The sequence below is a fragment of the Myotis yumanensis genome, unplaced genomic scaffold, assembly GCF_028538775.1.
Source record: "Myotis yumanensis isolate MYYU_CA2020_CCGP unplaced genomic scaffold, mMyoYum1.0.hap1 SCAF_6, whole genome shotgun sequence".
NCBI lineage: Eukaryota > Metazoa > Chordata > Mammalia > Chiroptera > Vespertilionidae > Myotis > Myotis yumanensis.
The window spans coordinates 11,013,600-11,038,472 of NW_027223757.1; the positions used below are offsets into that span (position 1 = coordinate 11,013,600).

General features: G+C 40.6%; 2 protein-coding genes across 3 annotated transcripts; both read left to right on the top strand.

Annotated features, from left to right (window-relative positions):
- Positions 1-438: 438 nt before the first annotated feature.
- Positions 439-20,299, top strand: LOC139013022 (amine sulfotransferase-like). 2 transcript variants are annotated; one of them, XM_070419203.1, is made up of 7 exons: positions 439-508; positions 7,363-7,514; positions 9,316-9,524; positions 11,320-11,446; positions 12,247-12,341; positions 14,956-15,142; positions 19,866-20,298. In XM_070419203.1, exons 2-7 carry the CDS (start codon positions 7,373-7,375, stop codon positions 19,985-19,987), a joined length of 882 nt encoding a protein of 293 aa, XP_070275304.1. In that variant the 5' UTR covers positions 439-508; positions 7,363-7,372; the 3' UTR covers positions 19,988-20,298. The 2 variants fall into 2 exon arrangements, with proteins under 2 accessions (XP_070275304.1, XP_070275305.1); XM_070419204.1 differs by lacking the exon at positions 439-508 and adding an exon at positions 3,616-3,820 and having other exon boundaries at positions 19,866-20,299.
- Positions 20,300-23,270: 2,971 nt separating this feature from the next.
- On the top strand, positions 23,271-23,708 carry LOC139013023 (transmembrane protein 230-like). Its single transcript, XM_070419205.1, has 2 exons — positions 23,271-23,363; positions 23,439-23,708. The coding sequence occupies exons 1-2, from the start codon at positions 23,271-23,273 to the stop codon at positions 23,706-23,708; spliced, it is 363 nt and encodes a 120-aa protein (XP_070275306.1).
- The last annotated feature ends 1,165 nt before the right edge of the window (positions 23,709-24,873 follow it).

Genomic DNA, 24,873 nt, shown 5'->3' on the forward strand with positions numbered 1-24,873 from the left:
GTTTTAGAAAATGAATTTAAATACACTGTGATTTTATAAAGTTCTTTGAACCTCCCATAGCCATAGCCAGTTTTACATAGGATGTTTGGAGTAAAAACCTGGAATGGAACACCAGCCTTCTGAGATAGGTCTAAAAGATTCATGAGCCATCCTTCATGCCCAAGGAAGATGTTGCTACAGCTTTCAAATATATATTGTTGTTGTTGTTGTTGTTGTTGTAGTTTCCAATTTAAGTTAATATGACGACTGGTTACATGCAGCTCTCTTTATTATCGCCACCAGTTTTGACTCCTGCTTTGTCTGGACTAATCACATGTCTATTTCTTATGTCAATAAAGTGTTACCTAATATATTTATTCAAACTGAGCTATCTGTTGACTCCCTAGAGCAATACTCATTGGCGAGAATACACTTGTAGGGAGTATTTATTTCTCAGCAGCACATCATTCCCTGTCATCCATGCAGTTATATCAGAAGTCGATTTTGCTTCACCAATTGACGTGTAACAGTGAGTAGTAAAAACATAGACATAGAGCCTCTTTGAAGTCTTACCCTCTCTTCAGCATACAATGTATTTATTTATTTCTCCTCAATTTTCTGTTTTTCTTCCTTTTCTTTTGGAATCAGGGCAAGAATAAGGAAAACACATGACATTTCTTCTTTATAGAAGTACTTTCTCCTATATTCACTAAGGAGATACAAACAATATATGACTCGCCAGTCCCGAGATCCTATATAAAAATGCATCCTACACTCTACTCTTTGCTCCTTGTTTTTGTTGCAAAATAGTTTGTTCTCTCTTAAGACTGTGCAAGACATACTAAATATAATAAGCAGTTAAAAGGCGTGATTTTAGAATGTTTTCGTGGGTTGCATGACACTCTTTTCTCTTTTCTCTGAATCCAGAATTCCTGGAATTGGTGCTTTTTGGTGTGTGTGTCCATGTGATACAGTATAAATTCTTCATCACCACACTCCAAAGGTTGAGTTATCCACGGTTTTTCCTGGAAAACTTCATAATAGCAAAGACATAACAGCATTCCATCTATCTCCTGAAAGCATTCTTTGTGCCTTACCAGCCAGTCTCCTCTATTCTCACTTCTCAATAGTTGAGGTTGCCTGGACTTCACCTTGAGTCAGGAAAGCTCTAGCAACATAGTAGGGCCTGAACTGGATCTTTTAATTGGAGATCAAATAACATCCCACAAAGCTTCCTCTGGAGGTTGAGATAAACATTCATTGAAACAGTATTTTGGTTCCCTTTTTTTTTTTTTAAGTGTGATCCACAGGATTGTTAAAATGCAAATTTCCAGGGCACACTTTCCAGAAATTCTAATCCTATCAGTATGTTATAGGGCCTAGAACAGGGGTCCTCAAACTGCAGCCCGAGGGCCACATGCAAATACAAATATTGTATTTGTTCCCGTTTTGTTTTTTTTACTTCAAAATAAGATATGTGCAGTGTGCATAGGAATTTGTTCATAGTTTTTTTTTAAACTATAGTCCGGTCCTCCAATGGTCTGAGGGACAGTGAACTGGCCCCCTGTTTAAAAAGTTTGAGGACCCCTGGCCTAGAATATGAACATTTACCAAAACCCAGGAAATTCTAATGCAAGTGACGTTTCTACTCTTACTCAGCAAAATACTCACCTCTGACTTTCCTCTGTTGGTCAGATGATTTAGATTGTTTGTAAAAGAATTAATGTTTTTTGACATGCAATTTAGACAAAGCCATATATGCAACTTTAACAAATTCATTTTCTAGGTGTGCACAGAAAATTTTTAAAAGTTCACGACTAACATATGTGTTGGTCTTAAACCTAGTGTTATTAGAACTTCTGGGATTTCCTCATCTATTTGACATTCAAGAATAGATTTCTGGCCCAGTTGGTGTGGCTCAGTGTTTGAGCGTCAATCTATGAACCAGGGATCACGGTTTGTTTCCTGGTCAGGGAACATGCCTGGGTAGTGGGCTCAATCCCAGAAGGGGGCATGCAGAAGGCAGACAATCAATGATTCTCTCTCATCTCATCATTGATGTTTCCATCTCTCTTTCTCCCTCTCCCTCTTTGAAATATATATAATAGATTTAGTAGGTGGAGCTAATAGAGAAATGCCTAGCTGGTTCAATTTTTTTAATATCTATTTTATTGATTTTTTTTACAGAGAGGAAGGGAGAGGGATAGAGAGTTAGAAACATCGATGAGAGAGAAACATTGATCAGCTGCCTCCTACACACACCCTACTGGGGATGTGCCCCCAACCAAGATATATGCCCTTGACTGGAATCAAACCTGGGCTGATGCTATATCCACTGAGCCAAACCAATTAGGGCATAGCTGGTCCAATATTTGAACAGATATGTCTTTAGACTGTGTGCTTCCTATTTATATGTGGACTTTCTTATTTATATTTATTTAGGATTTCTGACTAAAATTCAATTGGAAAATGTAATAAAAACCATACAATATCTTGCAACTATATGAGGGTGACATCTCCAAAGTAAAAGCAGGTGGTGTTGCTGAAACCAGTTTGGCTCAGTGGATAGAGCGTCGGCCTGTGGACTGAAAGGTCCCAGGTTCGATTCCAGTCAAGGGCATGTACCTGGGTTGCAGGCACATCCCCAGTAGGAGATGTGCAGGAGGCAGCTGATCGATGTTTCTAACTTTCTATCTCTCTCCCTTCCTCTCTGTAAAAAATCAACAAAATATATATTTTTTAAAAAAAAGCAGGTGGTGTTTCACACAGAGCATATTCCACAATTTATTTGAAATGGCAGAGAGATCCCAAAGCCTCAGAAGCTTCAGGGTCAACAGATTATTTCTGTTCCAGGAAAAAAAAAGGACATTTATTGGAGAATTTCCTATCCTAGCTAATAAAGAGGGGCTATGCTAATTGACCCTCACGCCATCACAAAGATTGTGGTGCCCACAGCCAATAAAGAGGAAATATGCTAATTGACTGCCATGTCCTCCAAGATGGCTGTGCCCACAGCCACAAGATGCTGGCGCCCAGTCCTCTCAGCCCCCAAGCTGCTCAGGGCTGGCCCAAGGCAGAGGCAAGCCTCAGATGGCAGCTGCCCAGCCACCTAGGGCCGCTCAAGGCTCAGGTAACCAAGGCCTGCTGAGGCTTGTGCTGCTGGCAGTGGCAGCAGCTGAGGTGTGATGGGGTGTATCCTTCCCCTGACCGCCGGATCACCTCTTGCCCTTGAGGGCTCCTGGATGGTGAGAGGGTACAGGCCCGGGTGAGGGACCCCCCCCCCCCTCCAGTGCATGAATTTTCATGCACGGGGCCTCTAGTTTCTATAATAATAAAAATATGAAATACTAAGTGTAGGGCATGGCTATAGGGTTAAGCCTCAGACTGACCTGTTGGCATAGCCACAAACAAGTTCCAGCTTAGAGGGCACAGTCCTCTTAGCATAATTAGGCTTGACCTTATGACACTCCCTAGATCTTCTCTGGGTAGCTAATGGGCTGTGGGAGGTACACAAGTGCTGCCAAAACAAGTGAAACTCACAAGAACATTGTAACTATGGTGACCACTAACTTGTTTACCTCTGGCTATAAAATAAAGGCTCAGCTTGCCTTTGGATCTCTCTCTGTGGCCTCAGCCAGGCACAGGAAGATCCACCTAGACCCAGCTTATTCTCTCCGTCTGTCATTTCTTCATCCTTCACCGCCCTCACTCAGGCTTGTGAAACCCTGGCTGAGCTGGCTCAGCACATGTTACACCCAGCACAGGGCCTGAGTTTGGGGGAACTACAGTTGTCAGGTGAAAGGACGCTCCAGTGAAGCACGTGCAGAAAACAAGAAGGAAGGTAAGGAGCGAAGTCCAGTGATATAACTAGGTGTAAAACGTGGGCAATTCAGGATCGCAGGAAAAGAATTTATACGTATCCATGCATAATGTTATGCTCTAAGCATGGGGCTGTTCTGTGAGGTATGAACAGCTTTTTGAGTTGTTCGGTTTTGTGAGTAAAATCTGCCCATGGTTTTCTGAGGACGGAAAGGTAAATACAGAGGCATGGGAGAAGGTAGGAAAACAACTTAAAGATCATTATATAGCTGAAGGTCCAGAGGAAATGCTTGCCTCTGTTTTCAGTCTGTGGTCCCTGATTCAGGACTGGCTAGAGCCCACTCCAGAAAGGGAGTGGATGAATGTGGCAGGGGAATCAAGACAGATGGGGGAAGGCTACCAGAGGCTTCTGACTCCACCGGTACCATCGGCATCTCCACTGCCTCCTCCAGTCCCTGGGGCTACAGCTCCTGTGGGAGAGAACCCTCCGGAAGATGCGCTTCCTCCCAAATATGAACGAGGATTGGAGGAAGCAAGGGAACAGTGCCGGCAGGTTTGGGATAATGGGAGTCTGGTGCAAACATTTGGAGAGCTTACTGTTGCTCATAAGCCTCTCCTTTTACCCCCTAAACAAGCAGCTAGAAATGAAAGTCAAAGGGCTACAGGGAGTGGAAACAAGCAGCCTGGACTATGTTCAGGATGCAGGAGAGGAAAGCAATTGGGTAAATGGCTGATGTTGATGATAATCCGATGTTCCCTAGGCAGGGAAATTACAAGCGGGGCCAGCACCGGTCCCGCCAAACAGTAGGGTCGTTATCCTTAACCCCACTGCAGCCTTTCCAGCTGGCTCAGTAAACCTTTATCATGCCACCCGGGAAGCGCAGGATTGGCAAGTTCTCCCTGGAGTGATAGATCAGGACTCAGGTAATAGCGGAAAGCGCCAATCCTATTCTGAAAATGGATATAAGAAAGCATTTGGGGTTTTTCTTCTTAATGCCTGTTTTGGATTGAGTAAATGGATTTTACTTAAGTTTTAACACATCAAAGTTAGCTCTTGACACAAAAAGAAAAACTAACAGTTTGACTCAAAGTTAACGTTTTATTTTTAAGTGCTAAAGCTCAAAAGTAGAACCAATTCACTGTAAACATGTAAAGCTGCATAATTTGCAACACTTTAAGTTAAAGTAGGAAGTCGTAAATACAGAGGAGCATGTATGTTTATATGTATCTAGGAAGCCAGAGCCATTTCTTCAGGTTTCATCATACCATGTTTAGTAGCCTGTTCTTCTAATGAGTTCTCACCCCATTTCACTGAGTTAAAATAAGCTGTCTTATTGAGGCTTCATCTTATATCTTCTGATTTAACATTTTGGAACACCTGACAGCATTACCAGGGATAAGGACGAATGCAGTAGCAAGCTCTAAAATGTATACCCATTTATGAATGGTCAGAATTCCATCAACTATAAACATTCTTTATGAATGGTCAGAATTACATCAATATACCTTTTTTATAAAAATAAAAAAAGGGGAGAAGAATGTTATCTGTTAAATTGGAGAATGTTATCTGTTAAATTTTTTGAATTACAATGCAGAGATTTGTACAGCAGCCAAAAGGCATCGGGCCTCCTGTACAATAGCCTCTGCTGAATTAGCCAGGCAAGAGTTTTGCACAAACCAGCCAAGAGTTTTACCAGATCTAGTTATGATGTGGGGAAGAGGTTGTGTTTTGTATCTTTCCAGAAGGGGCAGTGCAGTCAATTTGGGAACCGGAGACTTACATGTGTCACCACAACGGACCCAGAGAAGCTCCTTGTCCCAGTGTTCCAAAGACTGAAAGTTGCCCCGATGACAGCAAAGTGGAAAAAAGAAGAAAAGGAAGGCTATGCAAGGGACTGAGATGCCAACATGGGGTCAGCTGAAGAAGTTAACAACTGAGGCCCAAGAGATGGTAGAAAAACAAGATGTGGAAGCTACTTCCTTAATCATGTTTCTGGCTATGCTAGTATTGGTTAGCTGCCAGTCTTCTGCAAGTCTTGTGCAGCCAACTCTGAGGACTCTGAGTAAATCAACAAAAGAAACTTTCATTTATCAGAAACTCACTTATTGCTGTTTTGCATTGGCATTGTTTTGTTATTCTTACTATAGTTTTAAAAATGTTAACACATTGGCATTGTTTTGTTAATAAACAGAGCTTTATGTTAAGTTTTAAAATGTTAACATGTTTGTAGTTTGGGTTTTGTATTGGCATTGTTTTGTCATTGTTTTAATAGCCAGAGTTTTGTTCTTGATGCTTAAGTTTTACTTTCATTATAGTAGCTTAAAAATTAAAAAAGGGTGAGATGTTGGGTGCGGCTATAGGGTTAAGCCTCGGACTGACCTGTTGGCACAGTCACAAACAAGTCCTAGCTTAGAGGGCACAGTCCTCTTAGCATAATTAGGCTTGACCTTATGACCTCCCTAGATGTTATCTGGGTAGCTAATGGGCTGGGGGAGGTGCATCAAGTGCTGCCAAAACAAGTGAAACTCACAACAACATTGTCACTATAGTGACCATTACTTTGTTTACCTCTGGCTATAAAATAAAGGCTCAGCTTGCCTCTGGATCTCTCTCTGTGGCCTCAGCCAGGCACAGGAAGATCCACCTAGACCCAGCTTATTCTCTTTGTCTGTCATTTCTTCATCCTTTCACCGCCCACACTCAGGCTTTTGAACCCTTGGCTGAGCTGGCTCGGCACACTAAGAAACTGTATTAGTAAAGTGATTGAAGGCATGGACTCTGTGGCCAAATAGTCTGGCATCAAATCCTGCCAGGTCTGCCAGCTGGGCAACCTTGCACCTCCTTTACCTTATTTTTTTTGGTTCTATGTTTGGAATCATGATAATACCTCCCTGGTGGGGTTTTAGGAAAACCTGTTTAACCTTTTAGTATCTTAGTTTCCTCATCTTTAAAATAGTGATAAAACCTCTAAGAATGTTTAGTTGCTGTTAAGAGTAAATTTTTATATATGCACTAGCAGCCCGGTGCACAAATTTGTGCACTGGAGTGGGGTGAGGGAGGGCACTTAGCCTGGCCTGTGCCCTCTCGCAGCCCTGTATCCCTGGAAGGATATCTGCCTGTCAGGGGGATTGGGCCTAAGCCAGCAGTCAGACATCCCTCTCTCAGTCCGGGGCTCTCGCAGTCTGGGACTTCTTGCTCCTTACCGCCCACCTGCAATGGAGGCGGGAAAGGCTCCCCCTACTGCTGCTGCGGTTGCCAGCTGTGAGCCTGGCTTCTTGCTCAGTGGTGCTTCCCCCTATGAGAGCACGCTAACCCCCAGGGGGCAGCTCCTCTTTGAGCGTCGGTCCCCTGGTGGTCAGTATGCATCATAGCAACTGGTTGTTATGCAGTTCAGTTTATTTGCATGTTTGAATTTTATTATATAGGATGCTGTTTAGTATGGCATGGGTTGAGACACATGACATTTAAAAGGTGCTTGGCATATATAGAACACTCAATAAGTGTGAGTACATAATATAAAATACTAAGAAATTGAAAAGTATTTTATTTGCTTTTACTTGTAGGTGAATAAGTATGGACAACAAAGATACATATTTGCTGAACTTTAAAGGCTATAATTTTGAATCTTCCTTCGTTGATGCTGACTTTCTAGAATATCTAGATGATTTTGAAATTAGAGATGATGATGTCTTCATAATTACATATCCAAAATCTGGTAAGTTTGAGGAGTGGACTACCTGCTATCAGTTTTCACTCTGGTTTGGTAATACATGTGTACAAATGAGCCCTTTTCCAGACATTAACAGTAGCCCATCCTAAATTTAGAGCACCATTAAGATTTTTAATAAAGTTAAATAAATCTCAAAGTTTTACTATAAAAGGTCCTTTAAAATGCATATATTGTTTTTTTTTTAAGGCACCTATGAAGAAACCAAATATTGAGCCAAAGCAGATACTAGGTCAATGTTGGCTTTCTCTGAGAATGGAAGAAAACATATTTAAAAAACCCAGCAGGCTTTTGGTTAGCAGCATCTCTCAGTCAGAACTAATTCCTAATATGCTTTTCAATTACCCTAATTGCTTTTATTTCCCTATAATAATGAAAGAATTTTGAACTAAAGTAAATTGTCTTCAAATCTTACATTCCCCTTAAAAGCTTATTTTTTATATGTGCTTTTTAGAACACAGGGTGATTGGTGTTCTTGAATCAATGTTGTACGAAGTGGTTAATATTGCTCAGAGATACATTGGAGTCAAAGTCAACACAAAAAAAGTCATTCCTGATTTTCATGAAAGTGCTCCAGTCCCTCCCTTTTACCATTGACTTTCAAATTCAGGACCCTGTTTACTTTCCCCAAATTAGTAATACAATGCCTTTTCCCTGGATTTTTCTACTCTGCAAAATGTGTCAGCACATTTGATATCAGGTGTTTTTTATTTTCCTCCCTTAGATGTTGGTGGTGCCTCAGTTTGCTTAGGTTTAGGTTAAGCAGCCCATAAGAATTTTTCCTTTACCCTTAATCCAGTCTAAGTATTTGTCTTTAGTCCAATCAGTTGAATTCTTACTCATCTTAAGGGGATATTAGTGACTTTCCAGAATTCACCATACATTTTATCAAACCTACTGTATCTATTAAGTCTACTCAAGTGAGTTTCAATGATTGGAAGATTATTGACACCTCACATTCTTTTAGTACATTGATTATATACTCATGAACATAGGTGCAAAAATCCTATACCAAATGAATATAAGCAAAAACAAATCTAGCAATGTCAAAAAAAAAAATAATACCACTGTGACCAGGAGGCTTTATTTCAAGATTGGTTTAAACATATATGAATGCAGTTTACCCACATTACTAGAGCATAGAAGAAAGCCTGAATTATCATCTCAACAGGTGCAGAACAAGCATTTAATAAAATTCAGCATACATTCCTAAGGGAGACTATTAGCAAACTAGGGAGAAAGTGAACTTCTTTATCCTGACGAATAGAATCTACCAAAAACTACCACAGACATCAAATGCAATAGTGAAACATTTAAAATCAAGTGTGAGACAAGAATGAACATCAGTGCTTTCATTTAGCACTGTATTTGGAGACCTGCACAATGTTAAAAAGAAAGGTTTAAGGGGGTCTTGAGCTTTTAAACTGTCTCTATTTCCAAAAGGTAAAGCTTTAAGAAAGACTAAGGAAGGAGAAACAGAGATAAACACAGACAATCACATGAACAGAACTTACATGAATCACAGGGAACAAAAGAGCTGAAGGGTTCATCTAAATCACTATCACAACTCTTTTTGAGTAAAAATGGAACTTAGAACACCTAATTTTATCTTTGCTAATTTTAATGTAAAAGACATAGAAAAAAAAGTTGGGCACATTTCCTTGGCATATTTGGAGTGGTAAAAAAGAAAGAAAAATCTCCAAATAGTTTTGAGATAGATGGCATAATTATTGACATTGTTAACAAAACATTAATTCAGGGATGGAAATGAAATTATTTCTTTTTACAGGTACCACCTGGACTCAGCAGATATTAAGCTTGATTTATTTTGAGGGACATCGTAACAGAACTGAAGACTTGGCAACGCTTGATAGAGTCCCCTTCTTTGAATACAAAATACGCAAAACAGACTTTCTCAACAGACCGTCTCCTCGCCTCTTCTGTTCCCACCTCCCATATTATTTAGTACCGAAAGGTCTCAAGAACAAAAAAGCTAAAGTAAGTCATATAAATAGCGTATGGACCTTTGGCACAAACAAAAATACTTCCTTCAAATATTTTTTTCCAGCCCCACTCATCCACAGTCTTTCAAATGTGATTATTGTAATCTTTGATACTGTTTTACACATTAAATATACATATGGAATTATAAGTATATACATAAATTGGGTCATCCCACACATTGCTTGTAGTGTGATTATATAGTATATAGCAACATTTCTTTGATGACAGCACATAAAATTCTATTCTTTTTAATGGTTTAGTAGAATTTATTGTATGGCTGTATAATGTTTAGTGTATTGAGGGATAGGTAAGTTGCAGCAAATGTATATATTACATCGCAATACACATTGTTTTTCTTTTTTTTAATCCTCACCGAGGATATTTTCCATCGATTTTTAGGGAGAGTGGGAGAGAGAGGGAAGACAGAGAGAAATATTGATGTGAGAGAAACACATCAATTGGTTGCCTCCTGCATGAGCCCCGACCAGGGTCCAGGCCAGGAGGAGCCTGCAACCTAGGTACCTGCCCTTGACCAGAATCGAATCTGGGACACTTCTCTCCGCAGTCTCATGCTCTAGCCACTGAGCCAAGCAGCTAAGGCCAAACTTTTTAGTTTTTAATATAAATTATAAAATGATATCTCAAACTAATCTGAGTTTGCATTTTACTAAACAATAATGAGATTAAGCACTTTTTTATATGTTTATTGCCCATAATTATTTCTTATTATGTGAAATTATTATGATTTTTGTCCAATTTCTAAATTTCTTGGTCTCTTTCTTAATGAATTCTTTTATATATATTCTGGATACTAATAAATTATGGGTTATATGTGTTGCTTTTCTCATACTTTGTTGCTTTTTGTAACTTCATGCTATATATTATGACTAATAGCATTCTTTAAAACTTAATACAATTTAATTGATCAATTTTTATTTTAACAGAAATAAATTTTTTTTGTTTAGGACATCTTTTTCTTCTCTGAAACCAGAAATATGTTCTTTATTTTTAAGATGTCAAATATTGCTTTCATATTTAAATCCTTAATCCATTTGTAAATGATTTTTTTTTTCTGGGGGTCTGGTGTGAGGTATGAATTAGAATTCCAGTTTTATACTGTATGGATAATTATTTGTTTCAACATCATCTGTTAAGTGTGTTTCCTTTTTGAAATGCTCTCGAATGCTATCAGGGCTTTTTATCAAATGTGAATTAACGCTCACAGAGGGTACATTGAAATAGTTTCTTTCTTTTTCTTTTTTTAAATATATTTTCATTGATTTTTTATAGAGAGAAAGGGAGAGGGATAGAGAGTTAGAAACATCGATGAGAGAGAAACATTGATCAGCTGCATCCTGCACACCCCCTACTGGGGATGTGCCTGCAACCAAGGTACATGCCCTTGACCAGAATCAAACCTAGGACCCTTCAGTCTGCAAGCTGACACTATCTCCATTGAGCAGAACTGGTTAGGGCAGAAACAGTTTCTACGCAGGGTAATTTGTAATATTAACCAATCTTACAAATAAATAATTTTACTTTAAAAATTATTTCTATATGCTTGTGTATGTGAAATGTGATGTGAATAAAGTTGATTACTTCAACAGTCTTTTTAATAGAAAACAAAAATGGCTATAACCTGAATTTCTATAATAGTAGGCTGGATGAAACAAATTATTATGCATTCATATCGTGACATATGTTGGTGTGAAAAAACAACAACAAAAACAACAACAACCTCTAAGGACAACCAAGAATTGTTAAAATTGTTTTCCTATACCCCCTGCAGATTATTTACGTCTACAGAAACCCCAAGGATGTTATGACTTCATTCTTTCATTTTTCAAATGTGGTGGTCCGTCTTGAACCTGGGAATGATATGGAACATTTCATGAAAAGGTTTCTAGATGGAAATGGTAACTATGAATTTATGCATTCAACTTGTTTATGAGGCCATGTTGTCATTTTGCCAAATTCTCACGCGTGGGGAACATATTTTAAGGAAATAAAGAAGAGTAACGATAGAAGCTGGATGCACATAAGTGGTTACTGCTCTGTTAATTTAATTTGCCACCCAATGGCCTTTCTATTCTCACCAGGACCACTTTGGGGATTGCTATGGTTGCAAAGGCATATTGTTTAAGAAACAGTTTGGCCAGATCATAAAAGAACCGCAATGGTGTACCCATCCAAAGTGGATGTAGTGTGTGTGTTCCGTCACGGACTTATGGCAGGCTTTACATGGCAGCGGTGCAATATTCATCTCAACACTGAGGAGGATAGATTGATGGGAGAGGCTTGTGGAATGTGGAACTGGGGCTCTCACTTATTTAGAAATTAGATTCAGGTTCTGTCTTATAGATATCTGAAGTTGCTATCCAGACATCTTAAAATAGATAATAAAAGGAGAAATAAAGACAGATTTTCAGGTGGAAGAAGTAAGAAAGTAAGGAGCTTCCCTTCAATCTTCACAATGAGTTGTTTGGGTTTCTTATTTTCTCACCTGCTGCTTTTCCTACATGCATAGGAGAGGCAGGTTTCCATTAAAATCATGTAATTATTTCCCAAAGCACCATTTTCACCAGGTAACATAGATGTCTAGTGGTGGGGGCTTTACTTTCCTTCCAGGGGATTCCAGAACAGCAAAGAAAGACTCAGGTTTGCTATTTGGTGAGTGCAGCATCTTTACCTTGTCACTTACTAATTTCCCCCCCAGTGGTAGGAAGCCGTTGGTTTGATCACGTCAGAGGCTGGTATGAGCACAGACATGACTTCAGTATTCTGTTTATGATGTATGAGGAAATGAAAAAGGTAAGAGGCAAAGGTTATTTTTAAAAATTATTTCTTTGAAAGCCTTTTTTTTGGTTTAAATGAACCACATTTTCCCAGTTTTCTTGGAACCTAACTACTTCTCATGCTTTTTCAGGGGTTTCTCATTTCCTGCCCGACCCTCAATTATTGGTTTCCTTAGGGCTCTCTTCTTACTGTACATAGTCATCTTTTGTGGTTCCTTTTCATGCAGCCATCGGTGTCAATAAGGGCAAAATCACATGACTAGTGATTAATAAAAGAGAAAAGGCATTTCGAAACAGTGGGGCCAACCCTGGCCAGTGTGACTAGTTGATTGTCATCCTATGCAATAAAGGGTTGCTGGTTCGATCCCCAGGCAGGGCCTGGGTTGCAGGCTTGATCCCTGGTAGGAGGCACGATGTTTCTCTCCTCTCTATTCCTCTCTCTCTAAAAATCAACAAAAATATTAAACAAACAACAAACAAAAACAACCCTGGGGTGAGAAGCCACTAAGATTTGGCCAATTAGTCAGAGGTAATTGTGTGCCCAGTGATGCAAGTTCTTTGTGTTTTGTTGTTGTTTTTATTAATTAGAATCTTCAAATGTAGCTTTCATGGAAATCACATAGTATTTACATGTTGGCATCCAATGAAAACTGTCTTAATACATTGTGTAAACCCAACCAAACACATTTGAAGTTCACTATTTTGTGATCTCTGTTTGATATATTGACTCACTGCTACATATCTTACTTGCTCATTAATTCAAAATTATAAAATGCCTATTATGTGACAGACCCTAAATCATCAGACAAAGACAATATAACCCTTTATTTAGAGAACTTATAATCTAACAGGGAAGACAAGTATTCACTAAGTAGGTATATATACTTCAAATCTGTGAAAACTGTTATCAAGGAAAAGTGCAGGTATGATAGTACATAAAACATACTGATCTGGTATACGTAATAGGCAATTATTTCTGGAAAAGTAACATGACAACTTCAAGCTAATAGATATGAGTTGGTATAGAAGTAAAAGAGAAGTCTAAGTCAAGAAGAGAGAATGTGCAAATTATTTGAAGCTGTCAGGTGCTTGATATCTTGGAAGGAAGAAGTTAAAGAGCAAGGTGGAGGGAATGAAAGATTAAGATAGAGAGGTGGATACAGTAGGAGCCAGACCATGCAAGGTCTGTAGTCTTTGTTAGTGATAGTAATTTCTTCATCTTAAAAGCAATAATGAGCGCTTTGACAGTTATTAGAAGAGTAGCATATGATAGAATTAGTATCTTCAGAATGTAATTCCCTCTAATGGGTTTAAAAGTGATAATAGTAAATATAGGCAAACTAGTTAGAGACCATTTTGGTAAACCACAGTTTATTGTTAGTGTAGATAAATGCAAATGGTTTGGGGATGTTGGTTTTGTATCTACAAGTTTGCTGAGTTTGTTCAATATTTCTAATAGTGGTATTTTTTGTTTGTTTGTTTTTTGTAGATCTTTAGTGTTTTCTATGTATATAATCATGTTGTATGTGAACACATAATTTTCGTCTTTCTTTAAATTTGGATGCCTTTTTCTTGTCTATTGACTCTGGTTAGGACTTCCAGTATTAGGCTGAATATAAATGGTGAGAATTGGCATCCTTGCCTTGTTCCTGATCTTTTGTTGTTGTTGTAGTTGTTAACCCTCACCAGAAGATATTTTCCCATTGATTTTTAGGGAGAGTAAAAGACAGAGAAAGGGAAAGACAGAGAGAAATATTGATGTGAGAGACACACATTGATTATTTGCCTAGTGCATGTGCCCTAACCAGGGCCCAGGTTGGGGAGGAGCTTGTAATTGTGGTACATGCCCTTGACTGCAATCAAACCCTGGACCCTTCAGTCTGAAGGCTTAAGCTCTATCCACTGAACCAAACCAAGTAGGGCTGTTCATCTTTGCATTCAAGGATTAAATGCCACTTGTTCATAGTGTACAGTTCTTTTAACCCAATACTGAATTTGTTTTGCTAGTGATTTCTTGAGGATTTTTGTATCTTATCTTTCATAAGTGATATTGGTTTTTAGTTTTCTTTTCCTGTAGTGTTCTCATTTGGCTTTGGTATCAGGGTAATGCTGGCCTTACAGAATGAGTTTGGAAGTATTTCCTCCTCTTTCATTTTTTTGAAGAGTTTGAGGATTGGTGTTAATTCTTCTTTTATTTGTGTGTGGTAGAAATAACCAATGAAGCCACCAAACTTGGACTTTTCTTTTTTGTAGCCATTATATTTAATTACTTGCTTTACTCTTTCCCTCATGAAATTGTAAACTCTTAGCATATTATTGTTCTCTTAAACCTCTCCAGCACTTATCACAGGTTTTGAAATAACTTTCCTAAAAGTGCTAGTTGAATGAATGAATGAGTGAATGAAGGTGAGTTGTCCTTATAAAATCAAACAGTGGAAAGTTCCAACAAAGCTCACAACCAGAGCACTCATTTTCATAGATTGAATAGGAAAGTAATATGTCTTTGTCAAACTTTAGACTTACAATAAGTCCAATCACCTTCAGTTTTCAAAAATGTGATGAAGATGTTGGGATGTAACTCATGCATTCTTTGTAAGCTGAATAATTTCTCATACCCACAATTCTTTCAGGATCTCAGAAGTTCTGTGCTTAAAATCAGCCGTTTTCTTGAGAAAGAACTGAGTGAAGAGGATGTGGAAGCTATTGTGAAACAGGCTACATTTCAGAACATGAAGTCTGATCCAAGAGCAAATTATGATGAGATTCTAAAATATGAGTTTGGGAAAAGAACAGATGAGGGACATTTTCTGCGCAAAGGTGATGCTCAGGGGTTTTTAGAAGCAAAAGTGTTGAGAGTTCCGTGATTGCTTGGCCCCTACACTAATTAAGGCGTGTTTTTACCGTGTCTTTCTAAGTACTGTCATGTGGAACCTGGAGAGAATCAAAGATCTTAACTGCCAATGGACCTGAAAAGTACCCCAGGAAACTACACAATTTTTTAGTACATAGTCTAACACTTGAACCTAATTAATCAATATTGCATTCCTTCCTTTTAATCTACGTGTCCCTACTTTTTAAAATTGGTTAATAAATCTTACCTGAAGATAATGTATATGTGTGACCAGGACAGCTCCAATTATTGTTCTGCTTTATTTCTCCTAGAACATTCCAGAAGTAAACCAACATGCATTTTGTTGTGGGGGAGGGAGTTTGAGTTACAGTTATTTCCTCATGTATCATATTTCTTCAATGTAAAAAGTAGATTAATACTTCATGAAACCAATATGCTATGAATTCAAGTATTCAATAACAACATGCAATTAATTTTTATTGTGCTTCTATGACATGCCAGGAATTAAGAATGAATATATTTTTCCCCTGATACTTCTTAATTTCAATTAAAAATTTTTTTGATCTTTTAATGTACATTTTTCTAGAACATAATTTGTGCTTCTTTTTTTCATATTTTATTTACTAATTTATCCATAACTTAGCATTTTGATGAGGGATATTTATTCTTAGGTAATGAAGATCTTCTTGAAATTGCTCTTGATATTGCTATTTTTTTAAAAAAGTGTTTCTTTTTTGTCCCATTTATTATCAGCTTTTAAGTCTCATTGCTTAACTAGACCAAATAAAAAGTAATTCTCATGCCCATAAATATCTTGCCAACTGTTCCAAATGCCAATGGTAATCCTATAAAATAAAAGGGTAATATGCAAATTGACTCTAACAGCAGAATGACAGGTCCCTATGACACGCAATAACCACCAGGGGACAAACGCTCAATGCAGGAGCTGCCCCCTGGTGGTCAGTGTGCTCCCACAGGGGGAGCTCTGCTCAGCCACAAGCCAAGCCTCTCCCACCTCCTTGGCAGCACTAAGGATTTCCGACTGATGGCGTAGGCCCACTGCCATCAGTTGGACATCCCTCAAGGGCTCCCGGACCGCCAGAGGGATGTCTGACTGCCAGCTTAGGCTCGATCCCCCAGGGAGCGGGCCTATACTGGCAGGTGAACATCCCCCGAGGAGTACTGGATTGCAGAGGACACAGGCCATGCTGAGGAACCCCCCACCCCTGCCAATTGCACAAATTTTCATGCACTGGGCCTCGAGTGTTTAAGAAAGAAAATTTGATAGTTGAAGATGCCAAATAATCTTTACTTAAAAATTGGGTTGCCAAAACCGGTTTGGCTCAGTGGATAGAGCGTCAGCCTGCGGACTGAAAGGTCCCAGGTTCGATTCCGGTCAAGGGCATGTACCTTGGTTGCGGGCACATCCCCAGTGGGGGGGTGTGCAGGAGGCAGCTGATCGATGTTTCTCTCTCATCGATGTTTCTAACTCTCTATCTCTCTCCCTTCCTTTCTGTAAAAAATCAATAAAATATATTTAAAAAAAAAAAAAATTGGGTTAATGACAGTTTCTAAGTTCCATCAAGTAAAACTGAAGCAATGACAGCTCTGAATACCCTCTGTGACTTTGATTTCATTACTTGAAAATCTTTGGGTTTCATTTTTTTAAAAATTTTAAAGTATGTTTTCATTGATTTCAGAGAGGAAGGGAGATGGAGGGAGAGATAGAAATATCAATGATGAGAGAGGATCATTGGTTGGTTCCTCCTGCACGCCCCACACTGGGGATTGAGCCCGCAACCGGGCATGTGCCCTGACCAGGAATAAAACTGTGACCTCCTGGTTCATAGGTCTACGCTCAACCACTAAGCACTGCTGGCTGGGCTTTCTTTTCAATTTTATTTATTTTATCTTTAGCTTTTTATTTATGTATTTTTACTTTTAAAATTATAGTTGTGATTCAAGATTATTTTATATTAGTTTCAGGTATGCAGCATAGTGGTTAGACATTTTTATACTTTATGAGGTGATCCCTCCAAAAATTATTGTACCCACCTGGCACCATTCATAGTTATTACAATACTATTGACCATATTCTCTTTCTGTATTTTACATGCCATGACTATTTTGTAATTACCAGTTTGTACTTCTTAATCCCTTCAGGTTTTTCAATTTTAAAACGAAGAAATGCTGATATTGTGGAGTTGTGTTAAAAATTACATTACATGATAGATATACTTTGCCAAGTATGGTGCCTGGCATTTATTTTTATTGTTATACTAGAGGCCCGGTGCACAAAAATTTGTGCACTCAGGGGGGGAAGGGGGGGTCCCTCAGCCCGGCCTGTGCCCTCTCACAGTCTGGGACCCCTCGGGAGATAACGACCTGCTGGCTTAGGCCTGCTCCTGGGTGGCAGAGGGCAGGCCCAATCCCTAGGTGCAGCCCCTGGTCACGCTCAGGGTAGGGCCAATTGGGAGTTGGGGCACCGCCCCCTGTCATGCACAGAACAGGGCGGATTGGGAGGTTGGGATGCCACCCTCAGTCACGCTCAGGGTAGGGCCGATTGGGGGGTTGGGGCACCGCCCTCTGTCACACTCAAGGCAGGGTCGATGGGGAGGTTGCGGCGCCACCCACTGTCACGCACAGAGCAGGGCCAATCAGTGGGTTGGGGCACTGCCCCCTGTCACGCACAGAGCAGGGCCCATCAGGGGGGTTGGGGCTCCGTACCCTGTCATGCACAGAGCAGGGCCCATCAGGGGGGTTTGGGCTCCGTACCCTGTCACGCACAGAGCAGGGCCCATCAGAGGGTTGGGGAGCTCCCCCCTGTCATGCACAGAGCAGGGCCCATCAGGGGGTTGAGGAGCTCCCCCCTGTTACTCACTGAGTAGGGCCGATAGGGGAGTTAGGGCACCGCCCCCTGTCACACACAGAGCAGGGCGGATCAGGGAGTTGGGACGCCGTCCTCTATCACCCACAGAGCAGGGCCGATCAGGGGGTTGGGGCGCCGCCACTGTCACACTCAGGGCAGGGCGGATGGGGAGGTTATGGCTCTACCCTGTCATACACAGAGCAGGGCTGATCAGGGGGTTGGGGCGCCACACCCTGTCACACACAGAGCAGGGCTGATCAGGGGGTTGGGGCGCCACACCCTGTCACACACAGAGCAGGGCCGATCAGGGGGTTGGGACGCTGCACCCTGTCACGCTGATCCGGTGCCAGGAGGGCTCCCGGCTCCGCTGATCCCGGTGCTGGGAGGCATATTACCCTTTTACTATATAGGATAGAGGCCTGGGGGCCGGCTGGTTTGCCCTGAAGGGTGTCCTGGATCAGGGTGGGGGTCCCCACTGTGGTGCCTGGCCAGTCTGGGTGAGGGCTGAGGGCTGCCTTAAGGCTGGCGATTGACGGAATCTCCCAACCGCTCCTTTTTTTCTTTTTTATTCTGGGCCAGCTTTAGCTCTGGCTCTAGCTCTGAGGCCTCCGCTGCTGGTTTGTTTGTGTTCTATAATCGAAACAATGTATAACTTCAGCTCTGAGATCCGGCTGGCTATATTTGTTACAAAGTTTCAAACTGCCGGCTGAGAGGCCGGCAGCACAGGCGCAGACGGGATCAGCGGAGCCCGCAGTCCCTGCAGCAAGCAAGCAAGCCTCATGTTCGCTTCCAGCTGCCTGGCTGCCGGCCGCCATCTTGGCTGACAGTTAATTTGCATAAGGATATGCTGATTAGCCAATGGGAAGGGTAGTGGTCGTACGCTAATTACCATGTTTCTCTTTTATTAGTGTAGATATATACTAGAGGCCCAGTGCACAAAAATTGTGCTCTCGGACAGGGTAATCCCTCAGCCCAGCCTGTGCCCTCTCGCAGTCTGGGAGTCCTCTGGGGATCTCCATCTGCTGGCTTAGGGCTGCTCCCAGGGTATCAGGCCTAACCTGGCAGTCAGACATCCCCCTGTGCTGTCACGGAAGTGCACTGACCATCAGGGGCCAGCTCCTGCGTTGAGAATCTTCCCCCTGGTGGTCAGTGCGCATCATAGTGTCCAGTTGTTCCCGATCATTCTGCTCTTAGGGTCAATTTGCATATTACCCTTTTATTATATAGGATTTTCTCTTTATTTTATTCTTTCCCCATCCCCATTTATCCTCCCTATCCCATCTTCCACCTCTACCCACCTCTTTCACTTGCACAATCACCACACTGTTGTCCATGTCCATGAGTTCTTCTTTCTATTTTTTCCCCACACTCCCAATAGTTACCCCATACCAGAGTTATCTGTCTGCTCTCTATCTATGAATCTATCTATTTTGCTTGTTCATTCAGTTTGTTCATTAAATTTCACATATGAGTGAATTGATATGGTACTTGTATTTCTTTGGTGCCTGGTATTTAGTAAAATATATGAAAAAATTATAAGCTAGTTCTCTATTTTACTTTTGTTATACCATCTCAATAAACATTATAACTTAATGGTAGTGGTTGGTGAAAACATAATAGCTAAGGATAGTGAACTTTAGAAGTGTTTTTCAGTTTGTTTCTTAGTTCATTTCTGTATAAGGAAACATTAAGTATCAAACCCATGGAGAACTACCAGATATTTAGCGTGGCTTGAAGAGGAGATGAAAGTGGGTGGGAAGAAACTCTTGCCCTGATAGTGCCACTTACTCACCCAGTGCTGATCGTGTGCTTATTTCTAGGTACCGTTGGAGACTGGAAACATCACTTGACAGTGGAGCAAAATGAAAGATTTAACAAAATATTCCAAAGGAATATGAAAGATTTGCCTTTGAAGTTCATCTGGAATTTAAATGAAGAGTAAAATCAGTGTAGAAGAATTCTAAAAAAATCTACTAACCAGAGAAGCTATTTTAATATACACATTAATTTGTGCTTCTTATGCAAATGTTAATTATAAAACTTTAATAATAAAAAATGAATAAACTGTACTTAGATTAGTTGGCAGGTGTTTGATAAGCACTTTGAAATTTCAAAAATTAAAATCAGTTAGTACATAGTCTGCATTGATATCCTGTATTATAAATTGAAAAACAGGAAGCATGTAATAAGAAATTATAAATGTTCTGAGTTTTCCTTAGTGTGTATTTTTTCTTTACCTACAATTAAACTGAGTATCAATGAAACATTAAACTTAATTATTATAATTAAACATTAATTCTTTGATTTAAAATAATTGTGAATGTTGAAATAGAGAACTCTTATGAAAGCACATGGATCTATTTAATACTTTACCAGATCACTAAAATTTCTTTTCATATAATGATCTTGAGAGAGAGACAAAGACAGAGAGAGAGAGACAGAGAGAGAGAGAGAGAGAGAGAGAGGGAGACAGAGAGAGAAACATGGATTTGTTGTTCCACTTCTTTATGCATTCATTTGTTGATTCTTGTATGTGCCCTGTTGAGGATCTAACCCACAACCTTGGTGTATTGGGATGATATTTGAGAGATGTTAGGGAGAAGAGATTGCACACTATAAAATACTGTGTTAATAATAGTAATATTATAATTTACATTTAAATACTTGTAGGGAGAATTCTTTTGTTATATATTTACATTTTGTAGTAAATTTAACCAACAAACACTGGGTTTACTGAAAGCAACGGGCTCACTGCTAGGCTCTCTGTAGTTAAGAAAATTTTGAGGAAATACAGTTACTTCCACAGAGAAGTTTATATTCCAGTTTGGATAGTAAGGTAATACCAAATACAAAAGAATACATTTAAAAAATGGAACTCGCAGGTTGAATTTAAAATATACATCCCAGATGATGTGAAATTGAATTAAATGGCATAATGACAATAGTTGGTGATAAATTTTAAGATGAATTGTACTCTACTAAGAAGTGTTAACGTAAAAAAACATTCAAACCTGTAAACAATTTTCTGTGAGTTTATTTGAGCCAAACTGTGGACAATTGCTGGGAAGCAGAATGTCAATGAAGTGAGATAATTCTCCAGAAAATGACAGGTTTTATCTATTATTGTACATTGCAACCAAAGGAGGAACAGGTGGGTTACATGAAATCCATTGGAGATAGACTAGAGAGGCGGGAGAAAGCAAAGCAGGGAAACCTCTGGGATTGGATAAAAAGTAAGATGATAGACACATACTTAGGTGGGTGCAGGAACAATGAATTTTCAGTCCTACTGAAGCCTCAAGTTCCATCAACCTTTTGATGAAACTTCTTGCATCTGTGACATGCTGGAATTAGCCTCCAGCAAATGAACAGGATGATAATGAACGAATTTGTGGCATCTGTCCTGGAGCCCAGGCACATTAGGTTGTGCCCCAAGGGGTCTGGAAAAAAGAAGTTACAAGTTACCCAGACATTTCAAGGATAAGCTATTATAGATGCAAAAAGACAGATAGGCTCAGTTAAGGTAAAGGTTGACCTTGTTACTGAAGATACTGACCTAGGATGTAACTACCCACCACAACTGCTTTTAGTTAAAGTTTACTTTCAGGCCCTCCTTTGTGGTTACTGTAGGTCTCTGAGTTTGAAGACCGCCATGCAGGCCTCCCCTGAGCTTGTCAGGTCAGTATGTGGCCGCTTTCATCCACAGAAGGAACAGATTAGTAAGAAGTAATCAGCACAGAAAAGGGGGAAATCATACATTTGTTTGGTGAAGAACCTTGAAGCAGAGGCTGTAGCTCAGGTCCAAACTCTAATAGGAGTTGAGAGAGAATAATATAGAGGTTTCCAATTCAACGTCTCATTGAGTAGAAACCCTTCTGCAATAGCCTGACAGAGGACCACCCTGCTTATGAACAAGCCCTAGTATTTCAAAGGGCACCCTTCCCCCACCCTCCACCCCCACCAAGGCATCCTGTTCAATGTCCAGGTAGTACAACTTGCAGGAGAGCTGTTATCTATACAATGAGCCCCAAATAGGAATGAAATGCCTTGAAGTTTCATGCACGGCAACTGCTATAAGAAAGGCAGCTTGCATACTTCATTCAGTAAGTATTCACAGTCTTACACATGCGCATGTTACAAAGCCCATTTTACAGAAGGAAGTAGTAAAATAGGAATTTTTAGGGATGTAATAGGCAGTTTTAGGGAATTTTTAAAATTAAGGGGATCCATGGAAAAAACACAGGGCTACAGAGTTGTAAAAGGTTACATTTCCATCTGATAGGGGAGTTGGAAAAGGCAGCTGTTACATTTCCATAAGACAAGGGAACTGGGAGTAGCAAAATGTCTAAATTTAAAAAATAAAGAAGGAGGAAGAAAGCCCAGAGGGAATAGGAGAACAGTGAGGGAGGAGGGCCTCACAGTCTCAGGAGAGGTTTGATCTTTGAGCTCAGGAGTTACTATAGTAACCAAATCAAAGGGGAATATTGACCAATCAATCAGGGGGGATATGGAGGCACACAAAAACTGCAGCCTTTATAAACCATGGAAAAAGGAACTAAGTGGAACTCTTTCCCCCTCCCCACGTGGGAGTCTCTGCTTGTTCTTCAATTTCCGCCTTTGCTTACCATCTTCCCTCTGTGGTTTCATTCTTCCACTCTGATGGACAAGAGCCCCAGGAAGCCATCCTGCCCAGGGGAACACGGCCTGTTCCAGTCCCAAAATCCCCTACCAGAAGCAGAGCCAGGATTTCACTCAGGTTTGGTTCCATTTGAGGCTGATCAGATTAGCTATGTGTGCTTACTGTTAGACTAATGGAAGAAGAGATCAGACAAGAATGAGATGTGATTATGAACTTTTAGAGGAAATAAAAATCCTGTGAAATTGATTGAAATCTAATAAATCTAATCTAATCTAATCTATTCCATCTAAATTTAACGATAAAGTCTGGGAGTTAACTAGAAGTGGCCTAAGAATGTAACAAATAGAACCAATATACCATCAAACTAAAGGATTGTAGCTTTGGATGATAAAAGTGCGATTCCATCAAAAACCAGCTGTCGCCCACCAGGAGTTAATTGGGGGGTTGCGGGGAGGAGTAGGTGAATGAGATGCTGAGACAATCCTCCGCGTGGTTCCAGAGCCGTTGGCGGGCGGGGGGCGCGGGGACCCAGACACCTCTGCCCACTGTGCGGCAGCGGGCCAGCTCCCCACCTACTCTGTGGGCTATGGTGCCCGCTCGTACCAACGTGCCTGCTGGGACCCCCAGGAGCAAAGTGAAATATTCAATGCTCTCCAGCACTGACGATGGACACATGGACCCTCAGAAGGACACTTTACCCGCTGAAGATGGCTGTAAACCCCAAAGATGTCCCAGTGTGGCGAGATCGCACTTACTTAAGTGTCAGGAAAGCCCCGCTAAGATCCCCTACAAGGCCATTGCCTGCTTCGCCCTGCAGTTTTTGATAGGCGCTGTTCTCCTGATCACTGGCTGCCTCCTGCTGGCGGGCTACCTCAGCGAAGCAGGACCCAACCGGGCCGTTGCCATTCTCATTGTGGGCATCCTGGTGTTGCTGCCCGGGTCTTACCACCTGCTCATCGCTTGCAAAGCCCATCGAGGCTGCCCTGGCTACTCCTTCCAAGACCTTCCGGACTGTGGCGACTAGTGGCGACTAGCCCCACCGCAGCCAGGAGAGTGCGCTGGGGCTGAGCGGAGCTTCAAGGCATTTGGCAGAAGCTGTAGAAATCCATGTCGAAGGGTTAAGGAATTCTGCTGTTTTGCAGCTACTTGCAAAACTATGGCCAGCTTTTATAAATCCCTACCCAGAATGTAAATTGAATTTATAATTAGACAAACAGGAAGCCAGGGCGTGCTCTTATTTTTATTTTCCTGGCCCTGGCTAAAACCCCTGACAGATTTCTCCACAGGAATATGAATAATGGAAGACTAGCAATATTGGTTTTATGGGAAAGTAAAAAGTCATTCTGTAGGACAAAATGTTGCCTCCTCCACCCTATTTAGAGCTGAGCATTCCTTTTAAATAGTCCTTATTAATTTTTTTTATCTTGTGACAAATGGGAAAATGCAGTCTATCTAATTTCCTATTACTAAGTAATTTGTTGGGAAAATTACTGAGTACCTTATCCCCCACACTTATCTCTAACTTGCATTCTGGATGATCTTGGTAAAATCACGTATCAACTTAGGAAAAGTAAAAAGAGCACTACAGTTGTGTTGGGAGGAGGCCCCATGAGCTTTAAGACAGAACTGGCTTTAAATCCAGGTACAAACTTTCTAGCTGTATAAACTGACACAAGTACCTTAGTGCTCTGACTCAGAGTTTGGGACCATAATTTCTACTGTTTGGGGTTTCAGTAGGGGTCAAAGTATTTTAGAGTAACAACATGGCACATAGATGTTCCCCAAAGTGTTAATTTCTCACTGTGAAAGAAGCTTCTGCAGAAGACTGCACTCAAAATTAACTAAAGCCACAGTGAATTGCATCTATCTACTGAAAGTTTACAAAACCCAAGAGAACTAGACTGCTCATTTGCAAAGTTTTAATCTCAGTTCAAATCAGGACACTGGGTTGCTTTTTATTTGTATGAGCCTTTTCCTTCTGAGTCCTATATAGAAATAGGACAGAAGCTCCTATAATTAGAAGGAGTCTCATAAGAAAAAGAATACAGCCGAACCGGTTTTGCTCAGTGGATAGAGCGTCAGCCTGCGGACTCAAGGGTCCCAGGTTCGATTCCGGTCAAGGGCATGTACCTTGGTTGCAGGCACATCCCCAGTGTGGGGTGTGCAGGAGGCAGCTGATCGATCTCTCT

What these genes read in the sequence shown, in the direction of transcription:
- LOC139013023 (XM_070419205.1), top strand. Translation starts at nt 23,271, where the DNA reads ATGGTGCCCGCTCGTACCAACGTGCCTGCTGGGACCCCCAGGAGCAAA. An exon ending in CTGACGATGGACACATGGAC is followed by an intron (nt 23,364 to 23,438) that starts CCTCAGAAGGAC and finishes AGATCGCACTTA; the next exon opens with CTTAAGTGTCAGGAAAGCCC.
- LOC139013022 (XM_070419203.1), top strand. Translation starts at nt 7,373, where the DNA reads ATGGACAACAAAGATACATATTTGCTGAACTTTAAAGGCTATAATTTT. An exon ending in TCAAGAACAAAAAAGCTAAA is followed by an intron (nt 9,525 to 11,319) that starts GTAAGTCATATA and finishes TACCCCCTGCAG; the next exon opens with ATTATTTACGTCTACAGAAA. An exon ending in AAGGTTTCTAGATGGAAATG is followed by an intron (nt 11,447 to 12,246) that starts GTAACTATGAAT and finishes TTTCCCCCCCAG; the next exon opens with TGGTAGGAAGCCGTTGGTTT.